The 21180-nt window shown below is 44.1% G+C and overlaps 1 protein-coding gene across 10 annotated transcripts in view; it reads right to left on the minus strand.

Moving 5' to 3' along the window:
* LDB2 (LIM domain binding 2) overlaps positions 1-21180 on the minus strand; it is a 383871-nt gene that overhangs the window by 231695 nt on the left and 130996 nt on the right. For all 10 annotated transcript variants that reach the window (XM_056130359.1, XM_056130357.1, XM_056130358.1 and 7 more), the window contains exon 2: positions 5852-5954. In XM_056130359.1, coding sequence (XP_055986334.1) covers positions 5852-5954 — 103 coding nt within the window. The remainder of the gene's footprint in view (positions 1-5851; positions 5955-21180) is intronic.

Raw genomic sequence — 21180 nt, forward strand, 5'->3', positions numbered from 1 at the left:
GCAAGCACAATAAAAACACAGCTGGGAGAGGTGAACCAATAAAAGCAATAGAACAGTAACCAGAGACAGGGCAGTTGCTTGGGCCTCATAGAATTTCTCTACCTTAAGGGAACACATCCAAATACACAACACATAAAATCACATATTAAAAGATGGGATTGAAGAACTTAGCCAATATTGCAATGCTATCAAGGTTTCCAGATGGGGAGGAGGCAAGGGAGAAAACGTAAAACAGACACGGGGTGCAGAAATGACTCCACTGAGGGCTGATTTGGGATTCTTCAAACTATTTAATGAGACCGATGACCAAGGAAATGGAAGAGAATAGCACTTGAGGAGGGATGGCATCTCTGAAGACAATTTTCTTTTGTAAGGAGAGAAAACTGCCACACACACCCCTTCCCAGATCCTCATCCCCCTTCCACACCAGCAGCCACAGAGGGGAAAATAATTCTTAGGCTTCCATGACTAAGAAGGTGTCTGGCCACCCCAGAAATTCTGATTTTAAACAGGAAGAATGTAATGGAAATAAATGTGATTAAAAACGCGTAACAGAAAATGATTAGAATTCACCAATTCCCAAATGACAAAAAGTCGTTAAAAGGATAATGATAATCACATCAAAGTTTTCCTGTGTCTCAACCTAGGGCAACCATGTGTTCACTGGAGTTCCAGCACCTCACAGCAGATCATGTGGGCCATTTTCAAGGAGTTGGAAACTCTACTGGGAATTTGACATGAGTCAACACATCCAATCCTTGCTTTTCAGATCAGGCTGCTGACATATTGACAAAATGACTGATCCCCAAACAGGCAGCAACAGATGAAGCAGGATTTGAATCCTAGTACCCAGAGTCTCCTGCCCCCGCGCCTGGCTGTCTTCACTGGGGCCCCTTGGAGGCGGGGCGGGTTGAGTTTCCCTCCCCTCCCACCAAGCAGAGCCCCAGCAGCTGAGGAACTCTGGAGCCAGCCACGGCCATGCTGGGACCTCTCTATACACGTCCGGGCAAGCCTCATGCATGAAAGAACTGGCAGAGGAACCCAGGCATGTGGATCCTGGGGCTGAGATCTCCAAGCCTGCTCGGATTGTGACTGGGCCTTCTCCACCCAGACCCCCCATCTTCTAGTAGGTAGGCATCACACACACCAGCTGCTGCCAGCGCCAGGTTGGTCCTATCAACGGCCAAGACTATAAAACCCAGCTCCCGGAAACGCGCAGCTGCATTAGGCTGCGTGACATATTATTATCTCATTTTTCCTTTGGAGAACCTCGCAGGCTACCAAAAGTATCCTGCCCACATGGCAGAGTCTGGCAAACTCCCCGTGTCGTACTCAATATGCCAAATACCAGTAACAATGATGGGTCTCATTCTCCTAACCCTGAAAGAGCATTGAAATGGCTCTTTTAAAATCTCAGGGCTAGGAAGAAGGAGACGTTACTGGTGCCTGCTCGAGGAAATCGACAAACAACAGGATGATCGTGATCGTGATCATGACCAGACCCAGAACCTCTATCAGAACGACACAACCTGTCCTAAAACATTTATACACCCTGAGGAAGTACCCAAAATAAGAAGGTGCGTTGTAGTACTGACATCACTTCCCCCTAATTTCCATGCAATGCCAAGCTGGATATGTTTGGAGGTTTTTGACCGACAGACCCCCCTCTAAGAACAGACCACATTTGCAGTTGCCTTCTCCCTTCTAGTTCCTTCCTCCAGCACACCACTTCTGTTCTAGAGAATTTGTCAGAGCTGAGAGAAGTGTGGCTCTTCCATGTTGCCTTTCAGTAGGAGCTGTCTAGTAGAAAAGTCTCACCAATTTGCACCAACCAGCAAACTGCGGCAGCAAGCTCTCCACCCAGTGCTCTCTTGATCAGCATGCATGTGCCAAATGGGAGCAGCCCCAAACAAGCCAAGGCTAAGTGTACTGTTATCAGTACTCATAGTCAATCCTGACTCAGTGCTCCATGTGACTGTGGGTGCTTTGATTTATCTCATTTTCTTTTCAGCACAGTCAACTGGTGATAGCATCATGCTCACTTCAAAGATAAGCAAATAAAGGCATAAAGGATGACGAAAGTCAGGAGTATTCCTGGTGAGCCCTCATTTCTGCCGTATGGTACAGACTCCCTGCCTACCACTGCATAGTTCTCTGGAAAACCTGCACTTGTCCCCACAAAGAAATATTTCCAGGAGCCAGAGTGATAGTACAGTTATCATATGGCTGACCTCAGTTCAATCTCCAGCACTCCATGTGGTTCCCCAACCACCACCAGAAGTGATATCTCAGAGAAGAGCCAAGAGTTAGCCCTGAGCACCAGCAGGAGTGGCCCCTAAACAAAGCAAAATTTCCAGAATGAACCAGGAACATTGTGGGCTCTATCATTGGAGAACATCGCCCAAGACTCCTGGAGGGATTCCTAGCACCTTGACTCAAAGGGCATTTATGATAGCTGCAAGGATAAGGAAAAGTGTTGGACATTAGAGATGGAGGCCCACTTCTGTCACACTTCCCCAGAAAGGAATGGGGAAAAATCAATGCTTGGTTGATGCTCAAGTAGGCTGTCATCCCACTTCTGTGCCAGATTGAGAGAGAAAGTAAGAGACCATATGGGTCAAACCGCAGAGTGGGCATGCAGATAATGTTGAGGACACTGCTTCTCCACCTCCTGGGCCTTCTCTGTCACCTAAGGCACAGGCAACACTTGTCACTTAAATCCCTGGAGATGCGTGAACTGAAGAATTCACTAGTTTTCTTTAGGATCTTGTAGACAGAGGATGGCACAGGGCTGATGGTTGTACAGAGCTCATACCTATTGAGTTTGCAGATGGTAGATCTTAGAGCAGAGCTCACTAGCTGGGGCTCTCTGGACCAACTTTCTGATTTCTGAAAAGATGTTTTCAGCTCTCATAGTCTTTAACCAGTGACCTACTGGTAAGGATGACTCAAAAGAAAGCCAACTTCTAGCACGTCCATTTGGAACCACTCTATACAACCACATCCTCCTCTCGTTGGGGAGATATTACAGTCTCCATGGGACCCAGTCCTATTCCACTGGAGGGGCTGCCTCCACCTGCGTTAGGGAGTCAGTTGGGTAGAGCACCTTTATCAACACAGAGGAACTTTCTAAAGGAATAGCACCGTATCTCCCGAGGATGGTGTGGCTCCCCATTCTAACCCCGGCTTTGAGCACATCAGACCCTATGCCAGAGCCTCAGAGTTTAAAATGCCAGGAGAGCCCTAACCACTAAGTTCTTCCAGTTTGAAATAAGTCCAAAGCTCTTAATAAAAGAGCTGTTTTGCCAACACTGTATTTGGTGATCAACGCCTCTTCCCTGAATATCTTCCATATATTTACTTACTCACTCAGCAAAGTGACTATGTTCTTGTTAAGTGCCAATCTCTGTATTAATCTGAAAATCAAGTGATAAATAAGAGAAAAAAGAAACCTGAGCACATGCAGATGCGGCTAGCATTAGAGTAGGGGCTCATGGACACAGATCGATAACAAATGCCTATTACAGGATTTACGGTAGCCTAGAGATCGAGATTGGTCAGAACTAGCAGGTCCCTTAAAGACACTAAAACGGGGGAAGAGGTAGGATTTTTTCCCCCTAGAAAGGGTTAAATAATCCTCATTTGAAATATTTCTTGGTAAATCAGTACGCATTTTTAATATAGACACATCTAATAACCGTTTTTCCCCCTCCAAATGCCAAGCTCTGGGTTCCCTGGGAGGTAGGCAGGAAGAGCAGCGGCCCCTAACCCCCCCACCCCCACCCCCCGCGCCAGCAGGTGTTTCACTATAGCCTGGCACTGGGAGCTGTACCCGCGAAGGGGTTAAGGTGGCAGCAGCGTCCTTGGAGCGCTGCATAAACAGCCGCACAGAGCTGCCCGGCTGCCCCCTCTCCCAGTCCTGGGCTGTCAATCAACTGTCACTCGCCAGCACATCAGCAGCGCGGGCACGTCACAGGGCTGTCAGCGCAGCAGCTGAGGAGACTGGGCTGTACACTGTCAATCAGCTTGGTTTCTCGTCTGTGCTCAGGAAATATTTTGGCTCTGAGAAACAAAGAAACCTGGGCAACAATGGCAGATCAGGCTTACACTCCTGGATGTGGCGAGCTCTCAAAAGCCTCTCACGAGCCCATCTCCAGAGGAGGAAGGGTGGGGGGTGGACAGAGGGAAGGCGGAGAATCCTTTTTATTAGTGCAGGCTTTCAACCCATAATTCTCATACACTGAGCAGCAGCTAATGGATTCATGAACCAAAATAATAATAATAATAATAATAATAATAATTAATAATAAACATTAAAAAGCACCAGAACAAAAAGCAGGAATAACTTGGAATTATTTGAGTTTATGGCTCAGAAAAATGTAAGACTCCAAGAATGGATGACTGCTTGGTTCAAAATTATTCATCATTGATCAAGCAAGCTTTGGATGAGAGAATAATTGATAGATTTGTGTGTTTATTTCCTAGAGACTCCTAAAATACAGCTTCTGAGCCCAGCTTGACTTGCGACTTGCAGTAGGGCTTGGGGATATATCCTCACACCTGGAAAACAAGTTAAGTCATCCGAACCTCCAGAAAGTGCATTCACCAGAGTTTGTGACAAAAATTGCTAGGTTTAATATACAGACAGTTCAAAACAATCCGTGGCACCATGGTTACTGCCTCCATCCCCCAAAATATAGACGAAAAATGCCCCATGCCCTTATCAGCGAATCAAGAAATCTTCCCAACCATGAGTCCCAGCTGGGTAAAAAGTCCAAAATGTCCTGTTCTCCCTAGTTTGCCAACATTGCAAAATCACCATGCATGTATTAGCATAAATAATCAACTGTCGTGCAATAAATCCAAATGCTACAGTTGTCTACAGTCTTGTCCCCCCAAACAAAACCAATAGTTACACTCTAGTGAGTGAAGTACATTTAGCAGGCATCAGGTAGAATCTGTGGTCTTGCCATTGGCAAAAGCTCTGAATTGACTCCATCCTCATCCCACTATTAGTGACAACTGGACACTTTTCCCTTCCAACATGGCATTCTATCCATGCAACTCTGATTTCTGATAACACAGTTCTCTGTGATGGAACTGGACATGACTTGCCTTTGTACTGTTGTGTCGTTGGCACTTAGTCTAGAGCATAACCGGCGGATTTGTTCTCTGACAAGTTGGCTGAACCTAATCAGGATAGGTTGTTTCCCAAGATGCCAATGGGCTATAATTTGAGAACCTTTATGAAGCCATCCCTCAGAGGAAAGACATGGCACTATAATTCTGTCAACAGTCAACACGAATCCTAAACTGTACATTCAAAGCAACCCTCCAGAAAAAAAAAATGGCACTTGTCAAACGAATACCTGAGATCACTGATAAGAGGAAAGAATGAGACTGACACAGTGCCTAGGATAATTCCTATTTTTTACAGAAAACTTCAGAAGTAGAATTTCCGGTAGCAAGTGAGAGCTGCCAAGAATAAAAGGGAGGGTGGGGCACAGAGAAGAGATAGATGGAAAGTGTCTGCAACGTAGCTTCCATATATCACAGGGTGCCTCGTCTGTTTTTTCCCTTGCTCTCTAAACAGTCAAGTGTTCAACCTTCTCAGCCTGAAAGGAAATCTCTCACTGCCAACTCAACTCTGGTAGGCTGAGTCCACACCGATGCCCACACCTCAGTGGGCAGTGTATAAGGTGCAGAAACCTCATCATCAGCCTATCAGCTCCAAGCTATGACCACACCCACCCACCCCAACCACCCCCGTCCCCCCACCCCCCCACACACACACCAGGCTTCTCAGAAGCCCCTGAAGAGGGAATGTTAGAAAAATAAACTGCTTTCTTACTGTATCGCTTTGGTCCATCTTCCAAACAAAATGAAAGGGTTAACGTGGCGTCGTCTTCAAAAAACTCAGTGGCGAATGCGTCCCACCAGAGGTTGTCGCTGTCCTGCAAAGAGACAGATCATTTATTTCACAGGCCAGTGTGGAGGAGAAGCTCAGAGAGGACAAGGGAAGGGAAATGAAAGAAAAATCCCCTTCGCAGCTTGCTTGTTATTTAGCATATGTGTGTGGGTGTTGGGGAAAGGGCGGGAGCCCGGGCTTGTGGTCACTCTTCAAGTTAATTGCCTCAAGTGGGGATGGAATCCCAATTCAGCTGATAAATTCATACAAACCAAATGAAATAAATTCTGCAAGACATATGAGGGGGGATATAATGAATTGTATTTTTGGAACACAATTCAACCTTTTGAACAAATCCTTTTAACTAAAGGATTTGTATTTCAATACAAGTGCATTCCACTCTCTCCCCACACCCCCATAGCCCACTTTTTTCAGACAGAACCCTCAACATGACAATCAGAATGAGGAGAGTAAAATTCTAAGATGATGAATGCAAACAGAGGTGCCTGTAGCCCTGTATTAGCTATTTCACTGTGAGCGCGGGGTTCTGCTGTGTAGAACATTCTAGTTAGAGAAGCTCAGGCATGAACAACCATCCCAGGCACATGGATTATTCTAAGGACTGTTGTAGAATTTTAAACAAGCACTTGCTTGTTATTAAAACAATTATTAAAAATATAGCAGACACTGGTGGAGGGATGGGTATTTGATCATTGTATAATTTAAACCCAAGCACAAAAATGTGTAAGTCTGCAATTGTGCCTCATGATGTCTCACTATTAAAAATTTTTTTAATAAAAAAAATAGCAGAACACAAACCATCTGCAGGAATCTGTTTGAGTTGGGACCCGTGTTTCCCTTCCTCACCCCCAAATCACTTCAAAACATATCCATTTTACAGTGGTTAAAATCGATGGGGAAAGGGCAGCCCAGATAGAGAAGGGAGCACCAAATAAAGGGTGTTTGGAGGATCCTCCCAGGAGGGGAGATGCGTGTTGAAAGTAGACTATGGACCGAACATGATTGCCACTCAATGCCTCTTTTGCAGACCACAACACCCAAAAGGAGAGAGAGAACAAAAGGGAATACCCTGCCACAGATGCAGGGTTGGATGGGGAGGATGGGGGTGGGAGGGATACTGGGATCCATGGTGGTGGAAAATGGGCACTGGTGAAGGGATGGGTATTTGATCATTGTATAATTGAAACCGAAGCACAAAAATTTGTAAGTCTAAAACTGTACCTCATGGTGTTTCACTAATAAAAATTTTTTAAAAATTACATTACTAAAATTTTAAAAAAAATCGTTGCTCATTTCCAAGGGCTGACAAAGACCTCCTAACACTGAATTAGGACTGTTTTGGTAAATTTCACTTCAAACTCCAGAGAGTGGTCAATTGACCCACAAATGTTCTGATTTTTCAGCCAACTCTTTCCCCAGAGGATTTTGCAACTGATTGTCAGTTTGGGGGCTGCGGGGTAGAGGGCATGAAATGGGGGGCATGAAAACTGGGGGTAGGGGCAGCTGGGATTTAATCAACCCCATTTCCTGGCCCTGGTGGAGACATCTCTCATCTCTCTTCTGTCCAGTTGCTCTGCTATTATCACATTAAAGTCCTCATCACTCTGGGGCCTCAGAAGGCACCTTCATCCCTGGCAAGAATAACTGAGGATGGGGCTGGAGTGATAGCGGGTAGGGCATTTGTCTTGCATGCAGCCAACCTGGGTTCAATTTCCAGGATCCCATATGGTCCCCCAAGCACCACCAGGAGTGATTCCTGAGTGCATGAGCCAGGAGTTACCTGAGCATCACCGGATGTGACCCAAAAAGCAAAAGAATAATTGAGGAGCCAGTGAAGATCAAAACCATCTTCTTCAGAAAAGAAGCAACTCCAGACAAAGAAAACTTTCAATCTCTTTTTCTGTATCCTCCCAATCAACACAGCCAAAGCCTATTCTATTTTCAGTAAGACTCCTACACACAGAAAACCATCCCAGGAGATCCTAGCTATACACAGACCATGCCCCTCCTCCTTTCAAAAAGAAATGTTCATTGAGCTGTTATTATGTTCAGGTCCTTAAGTACACAGGGAAATTGGTCTCCACCCTCAAGACCACCAACAGGACATAGTCAGGGGAGAAAGGACCAGGCAGCCTGGTTTCACCTGGCACAAAGGCCTGAGGATGGGTGCTTCAGGGGCTATCAGAGCCTTGAGGAAATATCTAGAAACAGCAAGTAGGAGAAAGAAAGCCTATTTGGGAGCCTGGACACATGGGTCTATTGGACTTCACACTACCATCCAGATGGAAAAGGAGTAAGAGCAAACGTCTTTTGAATGCTCAGCACACGGGGTCGTGTTTTGAAGGACCTCATGTTCAGTTCACTAGTTACTCCACTTCTGCCTTGCTCCTTGCCTTTGCTTTTTCTCTGTTTCTTCTCTCCAGCACAACTGAGCAGGGGCTGGGGCTCTGGCGGCTGGTGGCCCTGCCTGTTATGGGGGACCCTAAACAGTGTGTAGCCTCTGAACACCATCATTTAACAAAAGGTGTTGCTTGAACGAATAAAAGCACTCATGCTGGGCCCCTGTTTGTACATGCAGAAACACATGCAGAAGCTTTGGTGGTGGATTAGTCTTGTCCTACTACATTTCGCTGGGTCCAGAGCAATAGCACAGCAGGGAGGGTGTTTGCCTTGCATGCAGTCAACCTGGGTTCAATACCTGAGTCCCACATGGTCCCCAGAGCACCACTAGGAGTAATCCCTGAGTATTGCCAGGTGTGAACCAAAAAGAAACCAAAAACCAAAAACCAAATGTATATTTCTAACCAAAGATGGGAGTGCAATTGAAACCAGATTCCCAGGACACCTGAGACCAGTCTTGACCTCAGCCTGGTTCATTTCTCTGATTGTCTTTGGGGAGGTCCGGGTGAGAAATCAGAAAGAAGGAAGGGACGGGGTGGAAATTCTGGCCCCAGATGGCTTGGGATTGTTAAAAGCAATGTTCGCAGACGAGTCAGCATGATCTCAAACAAGTTCTGAAAACAGGCTTTCCTTTGTAGAGCAGTTTCAGGTTTATAGAAAAACCAAGAGGAAGAGACCAAGATTTCCCCCTTTACTTTCCACCCTCACACATGATTAACTTTGAATATTAGCTCCCCCATTATTAACTTTTCCATCATTGAGCCTACAGTTCAGGCTTAATCCTGCTTACAAAGTGCTTGCAGAAAGGAAGGGCACAAGAGTCAAAGAAGTCTGTTCAAGCAGCTTTCTAGAACCTCTTTAGAGTTGGTACACTTTCTCCACTGCCATGCAGTTTCTCTCTGAACATCACTTGCCTGCTGCCTGCTGAAGTGCCTGAGAGAAGGGAGGTAATTTTATGAAGGAAATTCTGTGGAGGAAATATGTAGTTTGGAGTCCAGGAAGCCATTGAAATGCAGCTGAAATGACCTCTGTTGAGCCAAGTAAGAACTCTTCTGGCAGAAAACCCAGCAGATCTTAGATGATATGTGATTAGTACTCAGCCACATTCTTGTGAGATGCACTGAACAATAGCAAAATTAGTCCCTCGGTGATGGAATTTCCAGTTGTGGGTCATTTAGAACTGAATCAGCCCCAGAGACAAAGTCTATAAACGCTTTGCCTGACCACATGTGAAGAGAAAGAGAAAAGAAGCCAAGGAAATAAAACATAAAGTGGATTGGAAAGTTTTGCAGCTCAGAGCTTCTGCCTTGGGATTGTAAATGTATCACCTTGATCATTGTCAAATGAAGAACCACAGAATTCTCAGTCTTCACTTCTGGGCTAGAAACATGACGGGGTTGATCCGTAGGCCAGCAGAAGGCCATAGGAGGAAAGTTTCAAAGATGATGTGAAAGCAAGAATCCCAAAGAAAAGTCACTGAGAGCAAGTGCCTATGTTGGTAGGGTGAGTAAGGAGAGGTCACTCTGTTTAGGGAGTTACTTCAAGTAACTTAAAAACAGACTGACAAGCAAACATAATTGACTTTTTAGGGACCAACAGGTTTAGGTTAAAGTAAGTGTATATAAAAGCAAACCAAGAACTTGAGGTCCGGCGCATGGGGCGGCCATGCAGCACCAAATGCTGGTGATGTGAGAGCTACCATATGTAGTGTGTGTATCAGTAAAGCATTCTCTCCAGGAAAACTCAGTTTTTACCACTAGAAATAGGGCAGCAGAGTCAGGACTAGATGTAGGTATGGATACAGTTTCACTCTTCCATTGGAAGACCTTTGTGCTTTCAGATCCAAGACTTCAGGTGTACTGATAGCTTGGAGACAGATGAACTCAGACTGTTTCTAAGGCTCTTGTAGCAGGAACAGGATCATTACAAAACAGAGCCCAGCTCTGCCAGGAGAAAGGTGAGCCCCTAGAAACTCACAGTGACAATCATGGCATCATCATCATCATCATCATCATCATCATCATCATCATCATCATCATCGTCATCATCATCATCATCATCATAACAGTTTGTCAATCTCTCCTTGAAAGGCAGAGAATTTCTTGAGGATTTCAGTAACCAAATAGAAGATGATGCCCCCCATTCCTACTTCCCTTTCTCTCTCCCTTCCCTCTCTCTCCCCCTTATGCCTTTCTTCCCTCCCTCCCTTCCTCTCGCCCTCTTTCCCTCCCCCCTCCCTTTTGTTTTTGGAGTCAGCCATACCCAGTGTGCTTGGGGGTTACTCCTGCTTTTGCACTCAGAAATTACTCCTGGCAGTATTCAGGTATCATACGAGATGCCAAGGATTGAACCTGGGTTAACTGCATGCAAGAATGTGCCCTACTGGCTATACTATTGCTCTGGCCTCAAGGAGAATGATTTCTTAAGACTAACCTCCCCACCCCACTCCACACACACAAGAAGGAAGCCTGGGAGCTTTGTTGTCTTCCAAAATGACTTTTGGGGCAGAATGACTGGTGCCCAAGAGCCCCAAATTGAAGGTGATTGGAGGGTGAAATCCATCTGGGCACCTCTACCCCAAGACTCCTTATCAAGGTCTCTCCCCTTTCCCAAACAGACAGGTACATTGGCAGCCCTGTTGTCTGGTGTCTGGAAGGTGCACGGTTAGCTTTCAGTGAACATTAGTGAGCAGAATGTGGGTTCCCAAAGCTGAAAATCACAATAGCACTAGTGTAGCCAACAGGCAAATAAAGACCAAACGAACTCGGGCTGAACACAGGCAGAGGGAGTGGTGCTGACAATTCTCATGTATTTTAATTAGGTGAAAATACCGCGGACACTTTCCCACTCTGAAGAGTACCCTCTCTGCATTTCTGCAATTAAATTCCTTGGTCCTTCTGTCCCATCTCACAGGTGAGCCCCGGCACTACCGTCAGCTAAATCATCTCTCAGGATGAGAGATGTGCTCAGGTCCAACAACGGAAGAGAGTCTTAATTATATTTTAAAATCCACAAAAGCACTTTGCTTCCGACCTGGATTCTCTTCCTGCTCCCTGCTCTGTCCCTCTTCACCAAAAACAGGATCCCAGGGCCAGGACTGCCCCTCGGCATCTTTAACTTCAGCACTGACAGGTTATGTGGGATTTTTGCCAGAGTAATTATTTTTCAATTCAACAATAATGAGAAATTACCATGGTAACCACTTGTCACGTGGCACTTATACACCCCCTCCAAAGAATGAACCACACATAAAGCATCTAGGTCTTGAAAACTGTGGAGTTTATTTTTTAACTCAAATAAACAGGCCAGAGTGGAGAAGGTGTCTAAAGGGCCCCGAGGACAGGACAATGAGGAGGGCCTTGACAATGCTCAGTATCTGCTGTTCTAGAAAATTGTGACATCTCACTTTATAATCCTACCTTATTGCATGTGTATGCACAAACATGTGTACGTACACGTGTGCACACTCACACACACAGACACATAGGCACACACACACACACAGCACTCAAATACTTTGAATACTACCACCATTTCAGCCATCTCCATTTTCCATACTAGCTAAGCTCTCTCAGAAGGAATTATTCCTGAAGGAATAATTTGTGTTCTTCAGCGATCCAGACTGCCTGCTGTTACCTGCTCTCCTAAATTCTCCTAAATTGAAGAACCAAAATCTCCCCTCTCTTTCTCTCTCTCCTCCTTTCATATGGTCCGCTTCTTACTGAAGGAAGAGCAGTTTGCTTTATTTCTCCAAAGAACCTTCTCTGATCAGGCTTTATTCAAAACTGGGAGTCGCATAGAAACACATTTATTCCTAATCCACTGCTTTTAATAATAGTTACAGAGCTAGGAGCTGGCCGCCATTCTGACTTCATTGAGTTAATATAAACCTTTTGAATTCTCATGACAATCCTATGGGGTTCACTTCAACCTTTGGGGTGTCTATTATTTATGTCATTGCATGGATGAGAGAACTGAGCATGGAGAAGTTAAACATATGCTTAAAATTAGCTATCAAGTCAGAAAGAGTTCAAACCAAGGAACTCTAATTTTTGAGTTAAAACTCTTATAAGCTCTCTATACTAGTGTTCCTTTTGAAAGAAAAATGTTATTCAAAATATCTATAGTCTTCTTGTTGTTTCAATATTTAATTAATGCAAGTGCACAGAAAATTTAGGACTCTCCCCTTCAGGACAGTCCAAAAGTAAAATTTCCCCATCCCCAATCTGTGGAGGTCTATAGAGAGATCCAGTCAGCAAAGCTGTAAGGAGAGATCATTAACTCCTCCCAACTGGCAAGTGTCAGAAACTTACTGGGCACTAAAATAATCTTATGTATCAGGAATTGCATTTCTTTTCTTATTCTCCATTATGGTTTTGTTCATTCTTGGCTAAGTTGTATTTTTTTGAACAGTAAGCTTTAGTTATATTTTTTCCAGAAAAATTCAGAACTGGCATTTACCATAGCACAGTGGGTGAGGCGTCTGCCTTGCATGCCAATCGACCCGAGTTTGATTTCTCCACCCTTCTTGGAGAGCCTGGCAAGCTACTGAGAGTATCCCATCCGCACAGCAAAGCCTAGCAAGCTACCCATGACGTATTCTATATGCCAAACACAGTAACAACAAAGTCTCACAATGGAGTTGTTACTGGGCCTGTTCGAGCAAATCAATGAACAACGGGAGGACAGTGCTACAGGACAGTGCTGCAGTGCTAGCATGACAGTAAATTTTGAGTCTAGAAAGACCATCTCAGGCTCCCAGTCACAGTTCAAGACTTCTATCCTAGAAAGGCCTTACTATATTGCATTCCCGGTGCCAACACTACCTTTGGAAAGAAGTGTGTTCAAACAGGCAGCGAGGCAAGACTCAGCATCTAAGAGAAACAGTTCTTTGGCAGGAAATCCGTCAGTGTCTCTGCCTAAGAACACCCAGAAAGATTCATATATTTAAATCACCATCCTTAACCTACTAAATTAGCAACTAATGGTGGCCATCCAATGAGAAATGGTATTTCTTGGGAAGTAAAGATAACAACCAAGATATACATGTTTATCTGCCCAAATCAAACTTTTTAACCACTGAATTTAACATGATTATATCACTATCATGGTTTAATGATATTTTTAAAGTTTGGATTCCCATATGTTTTATAAGGGTAAGAACAATACCAATGCTGGTACAGTTCACATACATAACATCTAACAACTGACAACAAAATATGGATTTAATTAAAACCTGAATTGGCTCCAAATCCTGAAGAACTTTGTGTTCATGGTTGGTTGAATACTTTCATACTCTTCTCTCTTTACCTGTCTGCCAACCAGGTAAATATTTAATGAGTGAGTGCATGTGAGTGCTAACAGTGCATGGATGAATTATTTCTTAGTCCTTTGGTATCCCTCTCCGGCCTGTACCTTTAGTGTTCATCCTCATTAAATGGAGAAAACTCAGGCTGGAGGAGGTCAAGTCAAGTTCCCAAATGCTGCCATGAGCAGGAATCTAAGGACTGTGCTTACCACAACAATGAGATGTGGAGAAAAGAAGGAGAGTGCTGAGACACCTTAACAGGAGTGAAGGAAGTTGAAACTCTGGTGGGGACTGTGGTCTGGGACCTTTGTATTCAAGAAAGCATATATTTGGCAGAATTACAAAGTTGCAAACATCAGTGACTAAAAAAAATCTTTTCAAAACAAAATATACCCAAGATCACAGACCCATTAAGAGATAATAAATGGCATTTGAATATTAGATTTGGTTCCTGAATGTTTGCTTCTTTCTTTGTGTGTGTTTTGGGGTGGGAGAGGGTGGTGTGGTGACACATGGCATTACTACAGGACAACTCTTGCTCCTGTGCCGAGGAATGACCCATGTCAGTGCCTGGGAGGCCATACGTGTGAGGAAATCAACCTTTCATCCTCCACATCCTTTGTGGAGATGTATGACTCCACAGAGCTTTCCCAAGTATTCTCTTTCAGATCATTCTGGTGTGAAGGAGGGAAAATGTTCTCTTTGGAATGAAATTTGCCATTTGATGCTCCAACAACAAGAGACCCTTTGTAACTCCACGTTGGAGATGACCTTGCAAGGCATTACTCTGGAAGCACAGGTCTCAATCGTGACAGCTCTATGGCCCTGAGCACCATACCTCACATTACATCAGCCCATCTTGATGTGAGGGGTCCTGCAGTGCAGGCAAATGGGATGAGGCAGGAACTTGCTGGAGAAAATTTCACAGCAGAAGCAGATGTGCATGTCCTATTCTAACATACACACAGCAGACAAGAGAGGTTTCTGGAAGAGTTTGCAAGATGTGAATGCTTGTATTCATGAGCTACCCACTTGCATCTGAAGCTAATGACAGGAATAATTCTTTGTCTTCAGTAAGAACTGGAAGATGGAGTTTGAACTGAGCCAGGCATTGACAAGTCACTGAGAATACTCAAGTTCTTTTCCATCAATCTTCTCTGGGAGTGGGACGGGAAAGAAATTTGTTCCCAAAGTCAAGTATGAGAAAGCCAGCCTATTTCAAAACTCTGAAAGGAAATAAGCAGATTTATCTTGACAATGTCAGAGGCTTTCACTCTCTTTGCTTCCGTGTCTGTTTTGCTGGCCACACACACTCTCCCTGATATCACATCCACATCTGTACCGGGGCTCTCTGGACCCCAGACTGTGGTTCCCAGGGCCTCACTGTTCTCCACTGCTAACCACAGACATCTTGGCTGCCTAAGATCACTCCTGTTTCCACCCCACCCTCAACAATTCTTTTCAGCATTTTCCATCTCAGTCACATAATTTCAGCCTCTTGTTTTCTTGGGCCAGCATTTAGGACATACTATTTTTTTTGGAAGAAGGATGTTGAACATTCTTTTTGTTATTACTACAGTCTCAACTTCTTCTTCGTAAATTTTGAAATGTATTGCTGGTTTGCAGCATCTCACAGCATTAGCTGTCTATCTCCACGTGCTGTTCTCACCACTCTCACCATAAAAGTTTCAGTGATATTTTCTTCCCCGAGCAACCCTCACCCCCACCCCATGCCTCCCAACCCATCTCTGTCTCTCTGGGCACCACCACAGTTTTCTCCGGGTCTAGGAGTCATTTTTGTTGTTTTATTGCCAGTTGGTTTTCTGAAGTTTTTCATATTCCACATAGGAGTGATACATCCAATAACTGTTTTTACTTTCTAATTTCTTTCAGGTGGCATAATCACCTCCAGATCCACACGTTTTATCCCAGAGAGCACACATTCATCTTTCATATGGGTGGACAAATATTCTGTTCAATAGAGCTAGACCACAGCTTATTTCTCCATTGACCAGTTGATGGGAAGTTACTTTGCTTAGGACAAATTCTTAATTCCTCTTTTTCTCATCAGCCCTCCACCACATCAGCAATCCCTGGGAACCCCCTTGCTACATGTGTTAGTACCCACTCATCTCTCCATCCCCTCATTCCGACCTTTGTTACCTCAGTCCCTTTTGTATGGGCTCCCATAACTCCAGCAGTGCCTAATCCTAAACTCATCACCACATTTCCAGAGTCTTTGCACAGCAGAGCACCTGCCTGATCTTCTCATGGGCTGGGAAAGACATCTCAGTAGTATTCTTCCAGTTTTTGCTTCTCTCAAGCCATTCCATGGCTTCATGGCTTGGAAAATTGTGAGTCACCAGCCCTACTAGGTGTTGAGATTTGGTCTCCCCATGTATAAGCCTCGGTTCACTACTCAGCACCATTCAGAGATTTGAGCTCTTGACACAGACCTGCCCTTTTCCCCAGTCCACCTTCTTTCCCACCTGGTATTCATTAGCTTGTCCACTTGCAATTAGATGCCTTCCCTCTGTTTGGTGCAGCTTGCTGTTCCTTGCCTTTCAGATCTCTGCTTCTGTATCATTTTTCAGTCAATATGATCAGTCAATATAAAGTAGCATAATATAAGACTGGGCTGGAGAGATAGCACAGTGGGAAGGCGTCTGCTTTTCATGCAGCCGAGCTGGGTTCGATTCCTCCATCCCTCTTGGAGAGCCCGGCAAGCTACCAAGAGTATCCAGCCTGCATGGCAGAGCCTGGCAAGCTCCCCATGGTATATTCAATATGCCAAACATAGTAACAACAAGTCTCACAATGGAGACATTACTGGTGCCCACTCGAGCAAATTGATGAACAATGGGAGGACAGTGCTACAGTGCTACAATATGAGACTAGTACCTAAGAACAGTAAAGATAAGGACCAGGAGGATCATGCCACGGTTTGGAAGCCAGCCCCACATGCTGGGGGAACAGACAATTGGAATGGAGAAGGAACCACTTAGTAAATGATGATTGGAGGGATCGCACGGAATGGGAGATGTATGCTGAAAGTAGACCAAGGACCAAACACGATGACCTCTTAGTATCTGTATTGCAAATCATGATGCCCATAATTAGAGAGAGAAAGAGGGATTGTACCTGCCACAGAGGCAGGGAGTGGGGTGGGGTGGGGGTGGCGAGTGGCAGGTGGGACACTAGGAACAATGGTGGTAGGAAATGTGCTCTGGGTGCTTGAGCATTGTGTGAATGAAACGTAATCATGCAAGTTTGTAATTGCATCTCAGGGTGATCCAATAAAAACTTCTTAAAAAAAACAATAGGATCAGTCAAACAACTAATCCTATTGATCTGATCTATGTTTTTCTTCACGGAAGGAAGCACTTGTCATTGGATTCTGTTTATCAGTTTAATGACTTTCTACCAGCTAGGGCAGGTGAGTTCATTAAGCACACCAGATCTTGCTGAGTGCAGTAGTATGGAGCAAGCCACCCGGTAGAGGCTTAATCAATGGCTGCCAGAATAAACGTGTATATAACAAATATATCCCACAAACACCAAAATATAGAAATATGAAAATGTTCAAGACATAAAATTAATCTTGAACGTCTAAAAGGCAGCCAGACCCTGCTCCATACTGTCACAGCCCAGTTGATCACAACCAGGAACTTACCAGAATCTTTATTCACTTTAATTTTAAAAATAAATATATGCCATGGATTAAAATTATTAAAAATATTCATGCCCTTTGACTCAGTAATTCTATTTCTGGGAATCCATCCAAAGAACATAATCCAAAAATACGTAAATGCTTTATAAGCAAAATTAGTCACCATAGGAGCAATCATAATGATACAAAAAGGGGGGGGGGGACTAGTAACAATGTGCTATCCTCCAGGAGAGGAATAATTTAGGAGTTGACTACCAAAAATTTAAAACAAAATACAGGAGTTTTTAATGTAACATGTACTCATGGTTTATAAAACACAGAGGCATGCTTTCAAAGATGAAGAAAGCAAGAATGACAAACAGGCAGTAGGGTAGAGTATATGGTGGAAAAGAGAACTGAGCACCAGCCAGAAATGCCTTGCCAGGGAGTGAGAAAGGAGGGACTCTCTGATGAGTAATGTTGGAAGAAATCAACTTTTCATATGGCTAAAATAAGTTTCATTCTACATCAGACAACCAAACTTAGATCCCAGAAAGATTTCATAGATAGAAGAAGAAACACAAAACTCTCAAACTCTTAAGAGAACCGATAGGCTGTTTCATAAGATCTTGGAATATGTTGTAAGCAGTGATCTACTGCAAGCAGGGAATGGATGCTTCTCATTGGACACAAGACATTCTAAACAGTGCTACCATAGAAATCACCAGCTGGGAAAGGCAGTGAACTGCTAGATAAACAAATCACTATCAATATCTACTTGATAGGCAAACTAGAGAAGAGTCAAGGAGGGGTCCCAACCTATTCCTCCAAGATGGTCAGTCAAAGAGAAGAAGGTGTTCTTTCTTGCTCGTAATCAAGTACAATTAAGTACAGGTAAATAAACTGAAGACACTGTGCATCCATGTGGCTGTGTGGACAAAGCCTCTGGCTGCAGGAGGTGGGGAAACAGGCACCCTCCACTGCATTTCTCCTACTCCAAAGGGCCCTGCACCAAGGGGCCACAGCAACACAGGTGCCCTCTCTCACCTGCCCCCCTGCTGGATGATGTCTCAGCCACACACACTTCACAAGCAGCTTTCTCTTTCCCACCACTCTCCACTGCTCTTTCAGAACTGCACACACCCTGGCCTCCTAGCCTGACAGTTCCCTCAGCCTTCTAAGCCACGGGGCCGGGGGTGGGTGGGAGGGGTTGGGGTGCCAGGGGAGGGAGGGGAAGCCACTTCCTGAACTGCAATACGTAATTATGATTTTTTATTTTTATATGACGGCTTCCCTCTCAGTACTGGGGGTGACCAGGATAGTGTCCAGGACTATTTGGGAGAGCCCACAAGTGGGGCAATGCCAGGGATTGCACCTGGGGACTGTGGATGCCAGGCCTGGCTCCAGATCTTCCAGCCATCTCCTGGGTCCCTACATTTATTTTCAATCAATCCAAAATTCACGTTGAATTCTGGAGTGCAATATTTTTATTGCATGTTCCACTAGGTCTGGTTATTTCTCTGTCTTCTCACTATGAGTGGAGATATTTTCTTCTTTGCCTTTCTTCGTATTTCTGTAGTAGACCTTACACATGAGTTTTTTTGTTGTTTATATGAATTTAACACTAAGCATTAGCTATTTTAGGATCTTAAACTTTATAAGGCAGCTACTATTATTATCCTTATTTCACTGGTGAAAAAATCTAGCAAAGTTCAGAGAAGTTACTTATTCTTCCTAGTCACACAGTCTGTGCCTGTTGGCAATAGTTTCCAAAGCTCTATTACCTCACCATCTTCTTCCAGAATGTATTTCCTTGAACTGATTAGAAGAAAGAGAGAAAGAAATAGAGATAGAGAATACGGTGGGGAAGGATTAGTAAGAAATCATATACAATAACTGCCCATGAATGTATATACCTTAATACATCATAAAAAATGCAAACAGTCCAAAATTTCCATCACTGATGAACCCCAAAATGTGTGGATCCATGTAATGGAATACGATCAGTAGTGAATGGAATAAAATATTGATAGACGTGACTGCAGGCATATTCGAATGCAGAATACAAACTGAAGTAAGCCAGTCACAGGGTGAGATGTAGTGTGCGATTCTATAAATAGGAAGTAGTCAGTTTCTGCTCCACCAAATACCAGCTGTGTGTTCTCAGGCAACAGCTTAAGCTGTCTGTGTCTTTGGTTCATTGTATGTAAAATTGGTGGTATCTCATCTTTCACCAGGAACAAAGAAATGGTGACTGGAACAGAGACAACGGTCACCAAAGGGCTCACTTCTTGGGTGGTGGAGAAAGTCTCCATGGTTGCTGTGGATATTAAATGATATTGATCAATCAGGAGTCTTACTGCCTAGTCCATGCTGGTGGCAGCACTTTGCTCTGTGACCAAAGGGAAGTTATTCAATCCGAGTTGCCTTTGCTGTGAAACAGAAATAATAGGATAGTTAAGAGGTGGTGCAAAGTGGATGAAATGAAGTGATATATTAAAGTGTGTAGCACAGTGCTTGGTGCTGCTAATAGTCACATCCACGGGTTAATTATTATCCTTCGTCATTCTGGCCACTGGCGTTAGGTGTCATAGTCACCTAAGATAGCATTATCTACTCTCTCAAAAAGTGTGATCAGCATTAACACTGATATACACGGCACACCCCATCTCCGAAATAAGCCAGTACACTGGATTCTAAACCAAGGACCCCTGCCCTGTCTGTCTTCCTCTTCAGACACAGGTTCTTCCAGGGAAGGCTTGGTGTTTTATTTTTCATGCTATCTTTTGTACTTTGCAAAGTGCCTGCCTGGAAAGGAACAAGAGTGAGTGCACTGTCTCTCAGAGGGAGTTTTCGATGCAGTCCGGTGGCAGCTAAGTCTCTATCTTGCATGCCAACCTCAAATCTACAGTTGCATTTGGTTCAGGCTCATTTGCATCTCAGCATCTCAGGAAGTTCTGTGTTTAACTACTCCGTTTGCTTCCTTGTCAACTAGCGATTACAACTTATAAGGCAGAAGAGAGCCGGAGAAAACTGGCTTGCCTGTCAGCTCCCATATTTGGTCTTGTAGGATTCCTCACATTCCCATTTTCTCCCCATTTTAATTTTCCATGGGAGGCAGAAACCTGGGTTCTGGTTAACTCTGATCAGAGAAGCTATGACACTGAGTACATGTCACAAATATTTATTGAGCACCTACTATGGACTACTACAAAGTGATATTGATTATAAAGCTGTAAATAAAAAGGACAAATCTCTTTCCCCTGGTGCATACATACTAACAGACAACAAGCAATAGTCACAGTATTTAAGTAAAATATAACATTTATCACAAAGGCATAAGAGGAGATCATGCTAAGTGAAATGAGTCAGAAAGAGAGGGACAGATATAGAAAGATTGCATTTATCTGGGGAATATAAAGTAACAGAATAGGAGACTAACATCCAAGAATAATCGAGATAAGTACCAGGAGTTTCACTCCATGGCTTGAAGGCCAGCCACACATGCTAGGGGAAAGGGAAGCTCAGATAGAGAAGGGAACACCAAGTAAAGGGTGTTGTGAGGATCCTCCCAGGATGGGAGACGCATGCTGAAAGTAGACTGTAGACCAAACATGATTGTCACTCAATACCTCTTTTGCAAACCTCAGCAACCAAAAGAAGAGAGACAACAAAAGGGAATGCCCTGTCACAGAGGCGAGATGGGATAGGGGTGATAGGGTGTGGTTGGGAGGGATACTGAAATCATTGGGGGTGGAGAATGGGCACTGGTAGAGGGATGGATCCTCGATCATTGTTTAACTGAAACCCAAGCACAAAAACGTGTAATGTCCACAACTGTACCTAATGGTGTTTCACTAATAGCACTGTCCTCCCATTGTTCATTGATATGCT

Source organism: Sorex fumeus, unplaced genomic scaffold (assembly GCF_029834395.1).
Source record: "Sorex fumeus unplaced genomic scaffold, SorFum_2.1 ptg000077l, whole genome shotgun sequence".
In the NCBI taxonomy this organism is placed as follows: domain Eukaryota; kingdom Metazoa; phylum Chordata; class Mammalia; order Eulipotyphla; family Soricidae; genus Sorex; species Sorex fumeus.